This window comes from Buteo buteo, chromosome 8 (genome assembly GCF_964188355.1).
Source record: "Buteo buteo chromosome 8, bButBut1.hap1.1, whole genome shotgun sequence".
In the NCBI taxonomy this organism is placed as follows: domain Eukaryota; kingdom Metazoa; phylum Chordata; class Aves; order Accipitriformes; family Accipitridae; genus Buteo; species Buteo buteo.
The window spans coordinates 47,288,005-47,305,136 of NC_134178.1; the positions used below are offsets into that span (position 1 = coordinate 47,288,005).

At 39.9% G+C, this 17,132-nt stretch overlaps 1 protein-coding gene across 1 annotated transcript in view; it reads left to right on the top strand.

Annotated features, from left to right (window-relative positions):
- The first annotated feature begins 472 nt into the window (after window positions 1-472).
- LOC142033972 (transient receptor potential cation channel subfamily V member 6-like) overlaps window positions 473-17,132 on the top strand; it is a 29,600-nt gene continuing 12,940 nt past the window's right edge. Inside the window, exons 1-7 of the mRNA XM_075034656.1 lie at window positions 473-1,103; window positions 11,297-11,394; window positions 11,939-12,061; window positions 13,002-13,142; window positions 13,691-13,789; window positions 13,990-14,165; window positions 15,018-15,164. Coding sequence (XP_074890757.1) covers window positions 973-1,103; window positions 11,297-11,394; window positions 11,939-12,061; window positions 13,002-13,142; window positions 13,691-13,789; window positions 13,990-14,165; window positions 15,018-15,164 — 915 coding nt within the window. The 5' untranslated portion in view covers window positions 473-972. The remainder of the gene's footprint in view (window positions 1,104-11,296; window positions 11,395-11,938; window positions 12,062-13,001; window positions 13,143-13,690; window positions 13,790-13,989; window positions 14,166-15,017; window positions 15,165-17,132) is intronic.

Sequence of the window (17,132 nt, forward strand, 5' to 3'; positions counted from 1 at the left end):
CCTTTCCTTTCCTTTCCTTTCCTTTCCTTTCCTTTCCTTCTTTTTTTTTCTCCCACATAGCTTCCAGCTTCTTCACAAGAAGAAGGATGTTTCCTTTCTTTATTTTGATATTTTGTCTACTGCTTTGCAGACACCCCCCACATGACCTTGATGATGTCTTTCTACACCAAAACCTAGTTTTTGTTAAATAGAAATTTTCATCCCTTTCCTAAATAAGCTTTTCTGGAAGAAATGTGAAGAAATGTGAAGAAATACTGAGAGATTGTAGAACATTAAAGGAAAATGAAATATGCAAAGTTTACACATTAATCTACACAAAGTCTTCTAACTTGTGAAGTAAAGTGATTTTGGTTGACATAGAGAAGGTGGAGTCTATAATGATAATTTCTTTAATGGGATTTGCAGATAGTTGGAGTGGGAGGTGTGTCCTCCTCTATACTACCTTCCCAGAGCGCAGTGTCTTTTAGGGCACGTTCCCACATGTTCACTCACCTAAAAGGTGTTTTGCCTGACTTGTTCAGCTGTCTATTTCAAAATTGCTTACATGTTGCTTTCCAGAGGAATTCAGAGATACATACGAAGGATGATTACTTCTAAATTCTAGATGTCAGAAGTGAAATACTAGAAGCTTAGGACATTGATGCTGTATGAATTCTTCAGTGCTGTATAGGGTCCTTGTGAGGGGTAAGCTGCTGGCGAGCTACTTCTAAATCAGACACACCTTTGGGTTGGGCTATTTTGGAAACTAAGTACTCGATGAGGCTTAAGGTATGGTCTGCTAGGGACAAGTGATTTTATTTTGTGTTTTTTACATGTACTTTGATCAGCTGATGCAGCTGATGGACAGTCTCCTCTGTAAGTAACAGACTGGGGGCGGAGGAGTAGTGACCTGTAGTAAGCCTTCCCTGACTTTTTTCAAAGTGGGATTGCTGGCTTTCAGGCAGCTAGGCAAGAGAGAAAAAGGGACGTGCTATGGGGGTACCTTTATTTGGGAATAGCAAGCCCTTCTATTTCCGGATCTGGAATGGACTGAGTCAGAAGTTGCAAGGCAAAAAATCCTGGGATAAACATCTGGATGAAATCTACTTACTCCAGCAGAAAAGGTACAGTGCATTTCAGCCTTCTTGTCTTCCTTTTCTTCTGCTGCTGTCCCCTTGTAGCTGATTCTCACTCTTTTCCCTCAGGCTTTTCTGCCAGTAGATAAACTTTAAACAACCCTGGAGCACTTTTCTCTATCAGATTTCTTCTTTCAAGGTGGAATGCTTCTGGAGTTCCAATCTTATCTGCTTTCACAGGTGGGTTTACTAGGTCACAACTGAATTACCTTGAGTGTTGGACTTCAGTCACAAATTAATAACATATGCTCTTGTCTTTCCTGCTTCATTGGTAAAGCTCATAAGAAAATGCATGAGGGACTGGTTTGTTTTTTTTTTTTAATTAAGGGTGTGTGTGACGTATATGCTGCACTCAGCTGAAACAATGGCTTTTTTGCAAAGATTCTGCTTTCTGTCTCTCTAAACGTTGCCCTTACTGTAGGATAGAGTGAACTTAATGTTGTTCCACATTCTGGTGGTCAGTCACTTCCTGGGTCGGACTGCTGTTTCTCACCACCATGGTGCCAGGGTCAACATGTACAGTGACTCCTCTTAGACCTTAACATTATCACGAAGATTGCCTGTGTCTTCACAGGTAAATACTGAATCAAGGCTGTTTGTTACTGCTGTGCAGGGTTGCTCCCTCCACACACAGGAATGCAGGAGTATTCATGGAAACCCAGCTGAATCTGTTTTTCATTGTTCCTTGTCATTTCTGCATGCACAAACACTGCAGTACTCAATTAACAAATTGCTTCCAGTCCTTTGTAAAATTTGTTTTTTCTTTCCTCACAAAACTCTGAACATCTCTGGGAATAAAAAGGTGGCTATGTGGGACAAAATCTCTCCCTCTCTCTCTCTCCATAGGTATGTATACACACATATATGTATAGAGATGAGTAGACTAGTACCTTAAGAGAGACAAATTTACACATCTGTCTTTAGGGAAAGAACTTACATATACCGTCATCTAACTTCTGACCAAATAACAAAAACCTGTTCTATTTTACTTCAGAGCAGTAGGACTTAAATACACTTAAAATGGGAGGGACAGTGGGAACAATAGTGTCTCCATAGAATGTTGAAGTGTTTACATTTTGGGATGTTCATGAGAAGCATCACAGGTAACTGAGAAATAAGTTCTTGGCAGATTCATCAATATCCAAATGAATGTGTGCAAAAGTCTAATTATAATTATAACATTATCTTCACATTTTAAAGTCACAGAGATGTGGAAGGGACCTCTGAAGGTCTCTAACTCATCTCCCACTTGAAGCTGGACTATTGCCAGCAATAGATCACATTGCTTTGGCTTTTTCTAGCTCAGTCTTGAAAGCCATCCAGGACAGAGATTCCACCGTATCTTTAGGTACCTGTTACAGTGTTGTAGTAACCTCCTAGTGAAAAACTTTTTTTTCCAAATGTTCAATCTGAACCTCCAAAATCATCATTTGATGCTGTAGCCCCTTGTTTTCCCATCTGCTGTTAACAAGAAGGGTTTGGTCCCTTCCTTTTTTGTTGCTCCCTTTCACATAGGCTGCTATTAGATTCCTGTTCAACCTTCTGTTTGCTTGACAATCCTCATTAGTCATGTGCTGCAGGCCCATGAACATCTTGTGTGTTGCTACTGATTAGGGAAAACAGAAAAACTGTTAGGCATATAAACCCTTCTTCATAAACTCTCTTAGATTGCTATAGTGCAACCCCAGTGGTCCCCAAAACTAACATTTCTCGGTTTCTTTATAAAACTGTGTAACAACACATGTAGTGCATATGATATCATTATCTGTGAAATCAGGGTTGCATGGGGACACAACTGTTCCCTTCCACTTTAGGTCTATATGTTTCCCACAGCTTTCAACTAACATAAATTCGCCTTCTGCTATTTGGTCAGAAATTATGTGGTGCCAACATGTGGATACTCTTTTTCTGAAGAGGGACAGGACCATTTCTCCCGCTTATTGTCCTACTCTTTCCTTTCCTTTCTTGTCCCCAGAGATGCTTAGAGTTTGAGGAGAAAGAAAATTAACATTTTGCAGAGGATTGGAATCAGTTTTATTGCTTTCATATTCTTAATTATGTACAGATAGAAAAACACAAGAGGAAAACCTTTTGTGGTGACTTGTATATAAGAGCTACTCTTATAAAACCTTTGTTTTTGTGGAAAAACTGTTGTAAGCCAAGAGGGCTTTTACTTGATCCTGTCATTTTTGTTGTGTGGAATTGCAGTGTTGTGGCTTCAGCTTGAATTCTTCTTAGTGTTAATGGTGCTGGAATACATACAGCAATGAGTAGCAATTAAATTCTGCTATTATCTTATTGAAAGCCAGTGGTAACTATATTACTATTTAACTAGTATGCTGTGACTGCACACAGGAAGTCTGCAAGAGAAGAACAATGCTTTTTCCTGTCCTACAGCTGGTGATGATAATATCTGAAAGCTAACTGTTTTGGTAGTTCTCACCTTCACTGGAATTGCTGTTCATTCTCTTTCTTCATGTGTAATAGTTCTTTGAATCTTATTGGCAGTTGATCTCAGCATTATCTACAGTGAGGGATTTCTTTGGCTTAATCCTGCATTGTATAACATTTCCCAGAGGGCCATCCAAGTTCAGGAAATGTGATACAATCTCCTAATATTAAAAAGGACTTTGAGTTTATTTTGCCTTACTCTGCTGGTTTCTTTCTATCCAAGACTCTCCTTCTTAAACAGCCTGTGGACTCCCAGGGACAGTGGTCACATCTCATATGTCCTTTCTAGAACTACCTTTGGAAGTAAACTCTGGGATCTACATACATTGGAGCATATGAACATAAAAATCCAACATAGTTCATAATCATGGGGAACAAAGAGACGAATACTTAAGAAAATTCAGGCCTGATAGAGGTGAAGAGGAATCACATGCCTGTCACAGTCTAACAGATCTTCCAGAAATTATGAAAGCCATTGCTTGATTTATTTTTTTAGTCTGGATTTCAGTGTAAGAGGTTCTAAGGAGATGTGAACAAAATTTCCCTAGCATGTAATTTTAGAAATTCCACCGTATGAGGTTTGCACTGTTCATAAAAAAATAACTAAAAAATAAATCAGAAAGCAGTGCAAATGAGTACATGGATCCAGGACAATTATGTAATATTTTTCTTTCTGCTATTTCCTGCCTCTATAACTTTGATTGATAAATAATCTATCTTCTGTGTGTCTCTTCTCTTTCACAGCTGCTGCTTAGGGATTAGTGGTATCACCTGGCCTTTGTGGGATGCTTTGAGGCTTAATTATTCTAATGACAATAAAATATTTGTGTGGTACATTTTAAAAAAAAACCCTAAACACAAAACAAAGCATTTTTACACACTAATTAACTATAGAAATCTGTGCTATGAGAAATAATGCATTAGAGGTGCTTGGGACAATTTGCATAACTTGCAGAGAGCTATGGTCATGCCAAACATGTTGCAATAGAAACTTTATATCCCCTTTAGTTTCCAAATTTTTTTGTGACTTTTTAGTCTCACAGACATGTTAGCGAAGTGCTTTGCTTATACTGAAAACAAATCTTTCTCAAGCTGGTAGTGAATGAGAGATGTCACCATAGTTTAGCTGTTCATTTGTCTAAACAACATTACTGAGTTTTCAGTGCACAAATTAATGTAGGACTGTCCTGTCTTAAAATCCACAACGCCTGTCAGTATTAATTGGTTCCTTTGCTCCCAAAGGTGACAGTGAAATAAAGATGCCAGCTCCCATTTCCACTACTTCATTTGTAATATGTTTCAATAACAGTGCTTCTGAGTAGTCAAGATGCAAAGAACATCCTGTTGGAAACTCTGCTGCTGCATGTAAAATAAAGTCAAAGGCATCACTGGTAGCATTTCTGGTCTTTCCTTATGCTGTTACATCATCCTAATGGAAGTTTTGAGTCTAATAATGGAAAACAACCCTCCTTAATTTCACAAGTGCAAAGGTCCTCCAGAACTGACATTTCCCCAACAATGCATGTACACACATCTGACCTCAGTGCCTGAGACGTAGCTTAGGCTCATAGATTTAAGAAGCTATTTGCCTCCTTAAACTTGGCTATAGGTTTCCTTGTGAAGAAGTAAACACGAAAACTGTGCTCTGAGAAAAAAACACCTCAAATTAAAAAGTTGTTACAGAAAACTAATTAGACACTAATTAGAAACTGAGGAACACAACCTAGAATAAATGTGCAAGAAAAGCCCTATTGGAGAGAGTTGGAAGTTTTGATGCAGGATGAGGTTATGCTTCAGAGAACAAATTTGTTTTATGAATAACTCAGTGATAATAAAGAATAACATCTGCTGAAGTGTTAATCCAGTTCTAGCATGAGATTATTCTTAGCATGGTCTCAGATGCAGAATTAAGAATAGGAGATTAATGCAAGGAGATTGCCCTGCTGGAAGTGACTGAGCAAGATTTCTATTGCTTAGTGTGGTAGATAGCTAAATATCTGAACAGATAAGACTTCCCTGTTTTTGTCTGGTAGCATCGGCAATTAGTAACCTGTTTAATTTATTTCCAGAGAAGCTCTGTTTACTGTAAGCTGAAGGGGCTTTGACATACATGCACAAGAGGTTCCAGTTAATTTGCTGAGTCTTGCTGTTGATGCTGAAGAAATTTGTTGGCCCTGTTGATTGTCCAAGCCCCTGTTATCTGTCTCCTTTTCACTTTGTGCTATTACTTCCTAACTCATTCTTTAGCATCTTGTTAGATGATTGCATTGATCCTCTTTCTGGCTGGTTAGCTTCCTCTGAGCACTCCTCTACTGTCCTGCAGTCTTGCATACATTTACATAAACATACTAGGAGAAGGAATGGAGAATCTCCTTTGGCAATTTCTGGATGAATTATTGAGCACGGATATTCTGAGCACCACAACAGGGAAAGAAAAGAAAGCTGAAATAATACCCTGCTGATGAATTTATAGCTCAGTTAGAAAGAATTGCTTTAGAACCTCAGTAACTGACATAGTTATGAGGATAAAGCATGACACTAGCAGATGCCAAACTTAAACTAGAGCAAACAATAGGAAAATTCCATACAGTGAATGACTCAAGTAGTAGAATCTGAGAAGGGAAGGAAAGAAGAGAAAGAGATGCTCCTTTGCACCTCTGCTGAGCTCAGTCTTGAAAAAGAAGCTTCAGATTGGTTGCTGTCCAGACAGTTCATATATTTAACATATTTCCTTGTTTTAAAAGAATAAACCTATAAATCCAAATTCTTCTTTTTGTAAAAGAGTTAAGACTTACGGACTTGTCCTTGCATTCTTTATCTCTTCATAAGTGTAATGAGCAGGATGCACTCCAAAAGAAGTGCTTAAGAAGCTGTAAATCCAATATAAATCCAACATATTACCAGCAGAAAGTGCTTGTGAAATCCTTAACCTTGTTTAAAACTATTTTACGTGACTCCCTCAGTCAGAATCTGACCTACATTCTATCTTCTCTGTTTCACAATGGATTTTCGTGTGTTCCTGATTTTGTCCTCACCTACATTGAAAAACAGCTTCCTGAGCATATAATTGAATCATCTGTTAAGAAAACTGACTGATAGTAATGCATGATCAAGGCTTCCTAAGTGCCTCAACACAGCTACATTCCTTAGCTCAGTAAGAAGACCCAGGAGCAGTTGCAGGTGGATACTGTTGTGGTTTTCATTGTCCGTCAAACTACTGGTTAGCCATGTAGCTATGCTTATCCTAAACTGATCCTATAAGGCAACATCAGTACTGCCTAGTGCTAAAGACCTAACTTAGCTGGCTAAATTAAGAGCTTAGTGTCCCTTGACTTCATAGCTGATGAAGAGAGATTGATTTAGAACAGGATCTTAACTTAGAATTGCTGAATTGTCTTCTCAGAGTGTCTAAACAGGTCTCTGCTGAATCATTTTCTGAAAGCCACCCTCTCCACACAATGGTACTTTATGGAAACTAAGCATCTACTGTAGGCAGCTCTGTTAAGAGACTAAGTTACAGATTTTACCTGCTGCTGCCTTGACACACAGAAAGTAGACTTGTAAAATGTGAAATTCATGCTGTGTTTGATGGGCCAGGAAGAAATTAAAATGTTTTGAAGGTTCTAGATTGAGGTGACTTTGTTTTATTTTTTATATTAGTGAATTTGGCTCACCTAGTACTTGACATTTATATGCTCAGCACATTGCTGTAATGTATTAAAAAGGAGTTGATAATTATAATGGTACATTTTAAATGAGAGTAAAATGTTTCCCCAATTATGGGACAGAAAATTAAATGAGAGTAAAAGCATATAGGATAAACATGTAAGTCACAGACCTTTCAGGCATCAGAGGCAGCATGCCATGACATTTGCCAACACTTCTGGGATCTTCACCAGCTTGCTGTTTGGCCTGGGATCTCTGATTCTTTAAGTCCAGTGGGACATTCCTACAATAAGTGGAAAGGTTTGACAATTTTGCCCTAAATTTCTGAAAGCTGAGTATAGTAGTTATTAGGTGTCTTAGCAGGCTTGTAATTTAATTAGTTGTTTACAAGGGCTTCAGAGAATTTTGTGAGAAAGGTATTGTGTTTGTTTCCTCCCACATGGTCTCTTGCCCAATCCTTCCTCCTCTCTGAGGTCATTTGAGGGATAAAGGCCTACCCAGTAAAGCATCAACATATTAATTGTAGCATTGTTTATACTATTGACACCGCACCTCCTTCCCACTTCCTGCCTCTGAAACTTTACATTGTCCAGGAACACTGATTCCTTCTCAGCCAAAATAATGGCAGAGGTGGCAAGCTTGCTTCACTGATACTGAATCTTACAACTTTTGCTCAGAGTGCCTCTCTATTTTATTCCTATTTGTCTGATCCTAGATGCAATGTTCTCATCAAATCATCTTGTAATTAGCAACTAACGCAGCTGAGGCATGAGTAAGCTAAAGAAGGAATACTTCTCAAAGCAGCAAGGCTAAGAGTTTGAAGGACACATAAAAATATCTCAGAATGGCTCCCTGGTTTGTTCAGCATGGTTCATTACATTCCGAATGTTTTTATTTCTCCTCTGTCCTTCAGCATTTTTCTAGTCTAGTTTCTAGTAACTTAGATAATGGGGTGCTGCTGGTGATGGGAAATGTTCCTTTTATGGAATGATAAATGTAATGTTCAGTTATGCTTTTATTACCTGTAGCCCATGCCCATTAATTTACACTTATTCAAATGATTCCTATTTATCTGTGTAATTCTGATACTTCTCTTTGTTTTGCTTTATCCTCCAAGTTCTCTCAAGCGTGTCAGTATTTTCTGCTACAAAGGTGTGCAGCACTTGCACATTTCAGGTGGATTAAATCCAGAGATAATGGCATATCAAATATTTTTTTTTTTGTTCAAGGTTCTATTGTTCATAAAAGACAATAAAGCATAAAAGACAAAAGTTCATAAAGCAATAAATACATATTGCTATAAGCCACAGAATCTATGTTGCCTGTTTTCCTACAGTTTTATTGTTAAATTATGCTATACCTAATAAGCACAAGTTCTGAGAAAACATTTTGTGCAATGGGCCATTTATATTCTCTCTCTTTCTCTGATGTGGGTTTTCTTCTGGCTTATAATAGAGTTATATTAATAATATATTCCAACATCAGTGTTATCACTTAGTGCAAAACACCTATTGCTTTATATAGTATTTGCCCTATAAACTGTATCCCGAAAATCTTGTAACTAAATAATATCAGAATACAAGGAAGAAATCTGGGACATCACAAGGAAAAAGCATTGAATATATCTCCAGGTATATGGTTTAATTAATGTATTTGTCCCACGTGCTTTTGTGTGTGTGTGTGTGTGCGCGCGCACGTGAGACTAACATCCAGTCTATTGGCAGCTGTTAGATTGTAGTAAAAGGACAGACTGGGGCTGGTAGGAAAATGAGGGCTGATGTTCTCCTTTTTCATATCAGCTTGAATTTGTCATTGTTCTACTGTGTTCCTTAGACTTATTCCACATCACACATTACAGCTTGACCTGAGCCATGCTAGATAATTAAGAACAAATTAAACATCTGTACTACAAGAAAGCAGAGGTGAGATAAAAGCACAACATTTGTATCTGAACAGAGATCTAAAACTGAATTTATCCTATTTGGAGAGAGGAATCTCCTTTTATTTTATACTGAAAATTCATGAGATGTAAGCTGTTTCTTTGGGTTTGAGGGTCTTTCTTCCCCTTAAATCTTTAGCTCCTGAACTCGGGCTACTTTAAATTCTTTATTTGTATAAAAACAAAAATAAAAAAACCCTACCCCAAACCACTTTTCATGAACTAAAAGATAAATCTGAAAATGTTCAAGGATAACAGAAATATTTACCCCAAATTAGTAGATTTAGTTCTATATTTTGTGATTTTTGGGTGGCCAACTCATTATTTTGAACATTGGCAAAGCTCATTTGGATGCTGAGCAAACAGGCATTACAGGTAACTCTCTGCACCCTCCCTTCAGGTACTTATACACATTGATAAGAATCCTGCCCGAGCTTTCTCTTCTCCAGGCTAGACAGTCCCAGTTCTCTCAGCCTTTCTTCATATGAGAGATGCTCTAGTCCCATAAACATCTGTTTTGGGTTTGTGTGGCATGGGTTTTTTTTTGTAGCGGGGAAGGGGCCGCAGGGCCGGCTCCTGTCAGAAGCTGCTCGAAGCTCCCCCGCCTCCAAGCCGGACCGGCCTCTGGCCCAGGCCGAGCCCCTCAGTGAGAGTGGTAACACCTGTGGGAGGACAGATTTAAGAGGGGAACCTGCAGCGAGTTGGGGGAGTGGAATGTGAGAGGAACTTCTCTGTGGATACCGAGGTCGGTGAAGGAGGAGGAGCAGCAGGAGCGGGGGAGGAGGGGATGCCCCCGCAGCCCGCGGGGAGGCGGCAGGCTGTCCCCCCCAGCCCGTGGAGGGGAGCGGATGTCCCCCAAAATGGCCGCGACTCCCGCGCTGGAGCAGTCTGTGACTGAAGGACTGCACCCTGTGGAAGGGACCCACGCTGGAGCAGTTTGTGAGGAACTGCAGCCCGCGGGAAGGACTCACGCTGGAGAAGTTGGTGAAGGGCTGTCTCCCGTGGGAGGGACGGACCCCACGGCGGAGCAGGGGCCGAGTGCGGAGTCCTCCTCCCCCTGAGGAGGAAGGAGCGGCAGAGACAAGGTGTGAGGAACCGACCCCCGTCCCCTGTTCCCCTACGCCGCCGGCGGGGGGAGAGGTGGAGAGAACCGGGAGTGGAGTTGAGGCGGGAAGGAGGGAGGGTTGCGGGGAAGGTGTTCTCAGGTTGGGTTTTACTTCCTAATATCCTTGTTTTGTTTTGATTGGTAGTAAGTTAAATTGATTTTGTTTCTTCCCCGAGTTGAGCCTGTCTTTTGCCCGTGACCTGTGGGGAGTGATCCCTCCCTATCCTTGTCTCGACCCACGAGCCTGCCGTTATATTTTCTCCTCATCCCACCGTGTCTGGGGTGGGGGGGCAGTGAGCGAGTGGCTGCCCGGTGCTTTGTTACCGGCTGGGCTGAAACTACGAATCCGTCTTTGTGGCCCTTTGCTGAACTCTCTCCAGTAGCTCCATATGTCTTTTGTACTGAGGATCCTAGAACTGGACACAGACTCTAGGTATGGCCTTACCAGAGCTGAGTAGGATGGGGAGGATCACCTCCCTTGACCTGCTGTTTGCATGAAAGGACCTTGCTGTAGTGAAGTTTGGTGACTGTACTTGTAAATTCTTCATCAGCCCCAAAGGATATACTGAAATAGCCCAGAGCCTCATTGCATACTCAAAGGCACTCTTCAGCTTTAAGTGAACCATTCAGTCTGGAACTTGTTTGATGGATGGCATGCTCTTTCCCAGTACAGGCATACATTTCTGTTCTCAACAATTTCCTCAATTTTCTTAGCATCAGAGAAAAAAATAGCATAGCTAAGCTTTCAAATTTTTCATCATAAACCTATATGATGAGGAACTACATTTCAGAGCTCTTTCTTTTAATTATACCATAGGAAGTGTTGCTACAACACAGGGGGAATTCTTGCTTGTACTTTTCCATCCTTTATGGGAGTAATTCAGATGATAGCTGTGCATTACTCATTTTTCAGTGGAAGTGTTGAAGATACATACTGTCTCAAGCAAAGGCCATGCTAGGTTTGGAGAGAGGCACCATGTATTTAACTGTTCCTTATCAGCTGCTTTTTCTTGACTACAGGATCTGGGAATCCCCACTCCTCCAGGCTGCCAAAGAGAACAACCTCCCAGCCATTAGGAAGCTTCTCACTGATGGAACATGTGATATTTATCAGAGAGGTAACTTTATTATTTGTGACAGATGCTTTTCTGTGGAAGGCAAAAGTCTGCTACAATGAGAAGAGTAGTATGTTTGTTTTCTAAAACATTTGCATTAGCAGACTCAAACTACTTAACTCTCTGTCAGCAGCTTTGCAGCAAAGTGAGTTTTCTGACTTGGACAGCTCATCAAACCCTAAGGGAATGGTGATGATCAGAGGTTTACAGCTTGAATGGGCCCATTTTTCTAGGGGGACTGAGGGAGGTGGTTTACTGTGAAAGGTGGTCAGTGGAAGGGCTGTGTGTTGATTCACTCCACACCTGAGTCTGCTGTCACTTACGAACACCTGAAGTCTCTGTTCAGCTTTCAGATTTTGATGGAGTGAAGGACAGAGTCTATGCAGTTATGTGGCTGTTACCATGTCATATGATGAGATGGCACCTGGCAGTACTTAAGGGGGGACATAGCACTCCTGTAATTCTCTACCCCAATAAATCCATTTCTGCTTTTGTCCCATGTAGTTGGATGTCTAGACGACTCACATGCTTCTCCTACTGTTTCTAGGTGCAGTGGGGGAGACTGCCCTTCACGTAGCTGCTTTGTATGATAACATGGAGGCAGCAGTGACTCTGATGGAAGCAGCTCCTGAGCTTGTCAATGAGAGGATGACATCAGAGCTCTATGAAGGTAACGACTCATGCAATGAGGATGGGCAGGGTTCTCTGCAGGGGGAGAGAGGAAGTACTACCTGTACATTTAGGAAAGTGGCTTATACTGTTCCTGGTTCAATATATAGCTAAACTGTTACATAGCAAAACCAACACATAAATGGCTCCTGACCATTTGTGGAAGGTGGAATTATATTAAACCCAAGTACACAATGTGCAAACATGCAGATGCGCAATTGATAAACCCTTAACCACAGGTGGGCCTGTTGGCTGTAGTGGGATTGCAAAGATATGTACAGTTTGCTTTCTGGCATACTCATGTGTAACAAATGGGTAACCTACCTGATCTCCTCTGAAAGAAAAAAAAATAGTTCTTTGGTTGACAAAGAATAGGGATTGAAAACAAATGTGGCCACTGCTTTTGAGTCTAGACTCTGAGCCAGGTTTTTAAAGAATGGTTCTGATTGACTACACAGGAATACCAGACAGAATCTTGAAACCACTAAAATAATAATGAGGGGGTTTTAAAAATTCTATTACCTAGTTTGAAGGATTAGAGCAAGTCATCTTTGGGAGCTTTGTCTTGACGTGATCTTCATGTCCCATGAAGGAAAGCATAGTCAGTCACACAGCTTTCAGCATGTTTCCTGGAAGAGCGTGGCATATCTTGGTTTCTCCCAGAAAAAATCCAGAAAGTGCATCCTGTTGGATTTTTTGGCAGGTTGTAAAGTCAGTTTTCATGAATTCATAAAAAGATTTTTGTAGAATGGGACCTCTGGAAAATCAGTAGTCCAACACTCTGCACACAACAGGGATAACTTCAAAGATAAATCACATAGCAACTATGGATGCAGTCCCAAAAAACTTTGATGTACCATGACTGAAATGTGAACTGCATGCTACTGATCAGCCTGAAGTTGCTTGCTTGGAAGGTGAGGTTTTATTTCTGTGTCTTACAGGGCAGACAGCTCTCCACATTGCAGCTGTGAACCAGAACATCACTTTGGTGAAGGCTTTACTCAAGAGAGGGGCCAATGCCTGCACAGCACAGGCCACTGGGCACTTCTTCAGGCGCAGCTCCCAGAACCTTCTCTATTTTGGTATAGTCTTGTCTTCTTCCCTTGCTGCTATGGGAGGGAACCAGCAGAGTGATGAGGGAACATAAGGGAGGCTTGCTTTAGTATCCATCTAAACCGGATAAGCAGAGGCTTATCTCTAAGTGTCTCTAGGTGTCATCAGTCACACACCTTTTAGCAGACAGTAGGATACATCTGAGTATGTAAATACTACATAAATATATAAATCATACACCTTTTATATATCTGCATGTATGCAAAAAAATATACATTTTATAAAAATTGTAATTTACTTCTTCCTAGCAGCATATACTGCAACTTACTTGTCAACTTCCTTATTTAGATAATATCCCAAAAAGAATACTTCTGCCCCCCCTAACACTAAAAGGAAGGCCTTTTTCTTCCTTTCTGAGTAGGATGAGGAGTGGGGCAGGAAATTTACAGGTTACCCGAAGTAACTTTTCCTTTCATATCTCTGGCTTCATAGCATAGATAGCTTTCCTTCAGCATGCTTCAACCTCTCCTGCCTACTGGGGTCTTAATGTTGTTTCTCCCCATTCCTTTCTTTGCAGGGGAACATGTTTTATCATTTGCTGCCTGTGTGGGAAATGAGGAAATTGTACAGTTGCTCATTGAAAATGGAGCTGATATTAGAGCTCAAGATTATCTGGGTATGTGCTGTGTGGCCTAGTGAATTGCATACAGTGGATCTGGATGCTTTAAATCAGACTGTCATCTGTGCATGCACATATTTTTCTCTCATTACAAACAGCCGTGGGATGTGAGGAAAATGAAAGCCATTAGTCAATTGCCAGTCTTTGCACAGGGCTGGGCTATTCCACATACTTTATCTGGTCTGCTTCCTTCATAGGTAACACTGTTCTTCACATCCTGGTTCTCCAACCTAATAAGACGTTTGCCTGCCACATGTACAGCCTGATACTTTCCTATGACAGGAACAAAGAGGGACCAGGTTCACTTGAGTTGATTCCTAACAATGAGGGGCTTACTCCATTCAAACTGGCTGGAGTTGAGGGTAACACTGTGGTGAGTTTGTGTGACACAGTTGCCTCCATATAGAAAAGAAATGGAGAACTTGAAATAACATCATGCAGACCAAGGGAGTTTGTGCATATTCTTAGTGGGTAGAAGATAGATAACAAGTCCTTTTTTTTTTATAAGTCTCATGTAGGACCAGAAAACCCTTTATAAGAAATTTCTTTATCCTAATGAAAGAAACAAGTGCTTAAAGAATAGATCTTTTGACCCAATTTTTTATGTATTTTGAGTTAAACAGGTATTAACAGAAATATTCAGCCCCAGTAATTTTTTGGAAGTCTGCCTGAAATTATTTGTCTTTGTCTAGATTTCACTACCTTAAGTGTGACACATGGGGAAACTTCCTCAGGTATCCACAGACAGTTAGTTATTTATAGACAAGAAGTCAATATTTAATGTAAACTCTCATCCTTTCCCTTAACAAAAAGGCAAAGGTGGTTAGTGTTTCTTCTGTAGATCTAGAAAAGACAGGATCATTTCCCTTGCCACACCTCTTTCCTGATAACTTTTAGAAGAGTATAAAAGGATTTTTTCTAATTAACTTATTCCATATGAAATCTGTTGTCAAAATGTATAAGTGTGTCAAATAACTTCAGGAGTTTGATTAGAATTTGAGTAAAAATCACTCATCCCTTACCTCAAGCATGAGCTGATAATCAAATGGGAATCAGAAAAAGTTCTTCCACTTATTAACCTGCTGTAATTGTCCCTGAGAGATATGAGAACCACAACAAGGAAAATACATTGTAATTAAGGGTTATAAAAACTTTATTTGTTCTCATTGCAAATACACTATATACTGGAAAGCTTGTGATATCCTTGACCCCTTTTTCTCTTCAGATGTTTCAACACCTTATGCAGAAGCGGAAGCACAATCTCTGGTCCTTTGGCCCCTTGACCACTGTGCTCTATGATCTCACAGAGATTGACTCCTGGGCTGAAGATCAGTCCTTCCTTGAGCTCATTGTCTCAAGCAAGAAGAGAGAGGTACTGTGGGCACCACATGCTTTCTATATGCAGACCATGGTGATTATAAAAAGAATGATGAGTTTGAAGGTTCAAGCTCTTTTATATTATGCATAGAGCAAGGACTTTGTACTGTGTGCTGCAGGGAATATGTGAAATGTAGCAGCTTACTAATGTTTGGGCTACATCTGATGCTTGATATACAGTTTCTTCTGAGGTGTGAAACTTGCAGATGACTGAAAGAACTTAATATGAGCAAGCTACAGGAAATGACATTGTGTGATTCAGTAAAGGGTTGTCTCTCTTTCACCAGGCTCAAAGATATCAGTAACAAGTACCTCTAGAGTAGCTCTAGCAAGTAGTTTTCTATAACTGGTACTGATTAACTCCCACAATGTCCCTGTGAGACACGGCTATGTTCAGAAATACTAAACTGGAGTGCATTTTAAAACCACTCATTATTATTTCCTTTACTTAATGACATTGCTCGTCCAGGTTATGACTCAAAGCAGGTGAATTATCTCTGCTATAGGCTCAAAAATTTATAAAGGGATCACTGAGATAAAAATAGCAGAGTGTAATGGCAACCATAGGCAGATCTCCTTAAGACTTTAAAGGTACAGTACCCTGTCAGTTGTAATTGCCTTAAATAATCCTAATAGGACAGGAAATGAATCAGCAGACACTTTAATTACCACAATTCTACCCATCCTATATTATTTCCATCTATCAAAATTTTAGTCAAACTTCTCTAACAGAAGTTTCAGCTACTGGAGAGCTTTGCACAGTGTGAAGGAAGTTTATGAAAGTCTCATTTGCTTTTATTGAAAATCCTCTAAATTTCTATGTGTGGTGGTACATATGGAAATTCAAGGGAAAGCAGTCTATGTCAAAAAATAGAACACCCTTAGAAGTTGTCCAGAAGACTAAACCATAATTTTCAAGAAAGCAGAATATTGTGCCCCTCATATTATCCCAAAACATGTAGTGCATGCAGATCTAAGATTCCTAATTTCAGAGGACAAGATGTTCCCAAATACCATGAGATATTATGATTTTTATTTTCTAGAATACTCTTAAATATGAACAATTGCAATTTTTGCATGCATAACTAGTAGTTCTTTTTTGCATTTCATATATGTTTGGCCCAAAATGTTTGCTGTCTCCTCCAGAAGAATGCTATGTGGTCACCCCATCCTATCATACCCTCCCAGTCCAGTATTGGACCAGAGGAGCATCTTTAGGCTCCAATCAGAAGCAGGTTCCTCTTGTGTTAAGGGGAATACATGCACAAGTAGGTACTGAGATATATTTTTCTGACCCTTAAGTGGATGAAAAGTGGAAAAAATAGAAGGGAACTAAACTACAGGGAGATTATAGTAAGCTTCAAGCTTACATCATCCTTTTGCAAATGAAATTTTCTCTCTTGTGCAAAGAATTCTAGGATACTGACTTCTGCAGAAAACAGAACACCTCAGGCTATCTAGCTAGGTTCATTACCTCTCACTTAGTTTTGATCCTTTAGGATATTTCATGTCCATTTACTGAAACATACGTATTCCTTGCACTTCGTGCAATCTGGTTTTGGCTGACTTAGAGGAAGCAGGGCAATGTAGCAAGAGAAGGAAAACATCTATAGTGCAATAAGAAGTTTTCCTTTAAAGTAACCCACTTATGCCAATTTGACTTACTTCTCCTTGTTTATTTCAGTGGTCCCCTAAATATTACAATAGGAAGTAGGTCTAGAAGCATTTAGTAAAGTTTGTGGGTGAAATTTATAAGCAAGGTGTAAAGTATACCCTGTTTGTCCTACTTATGTTTTAAGTGTCAGTCTACTAGCAGAAGGTGAAGGCTTGATATAGATGACAAGTACTAGTCTCTTCTGGAAAAATGTTCCAATTTTCTTATCCTAAATATTCTGATACAAAAGACTTGTATTGCTGTACTAACAAGAATATTCTGTCATCCGCAGTTCTATGTTCCTACAAA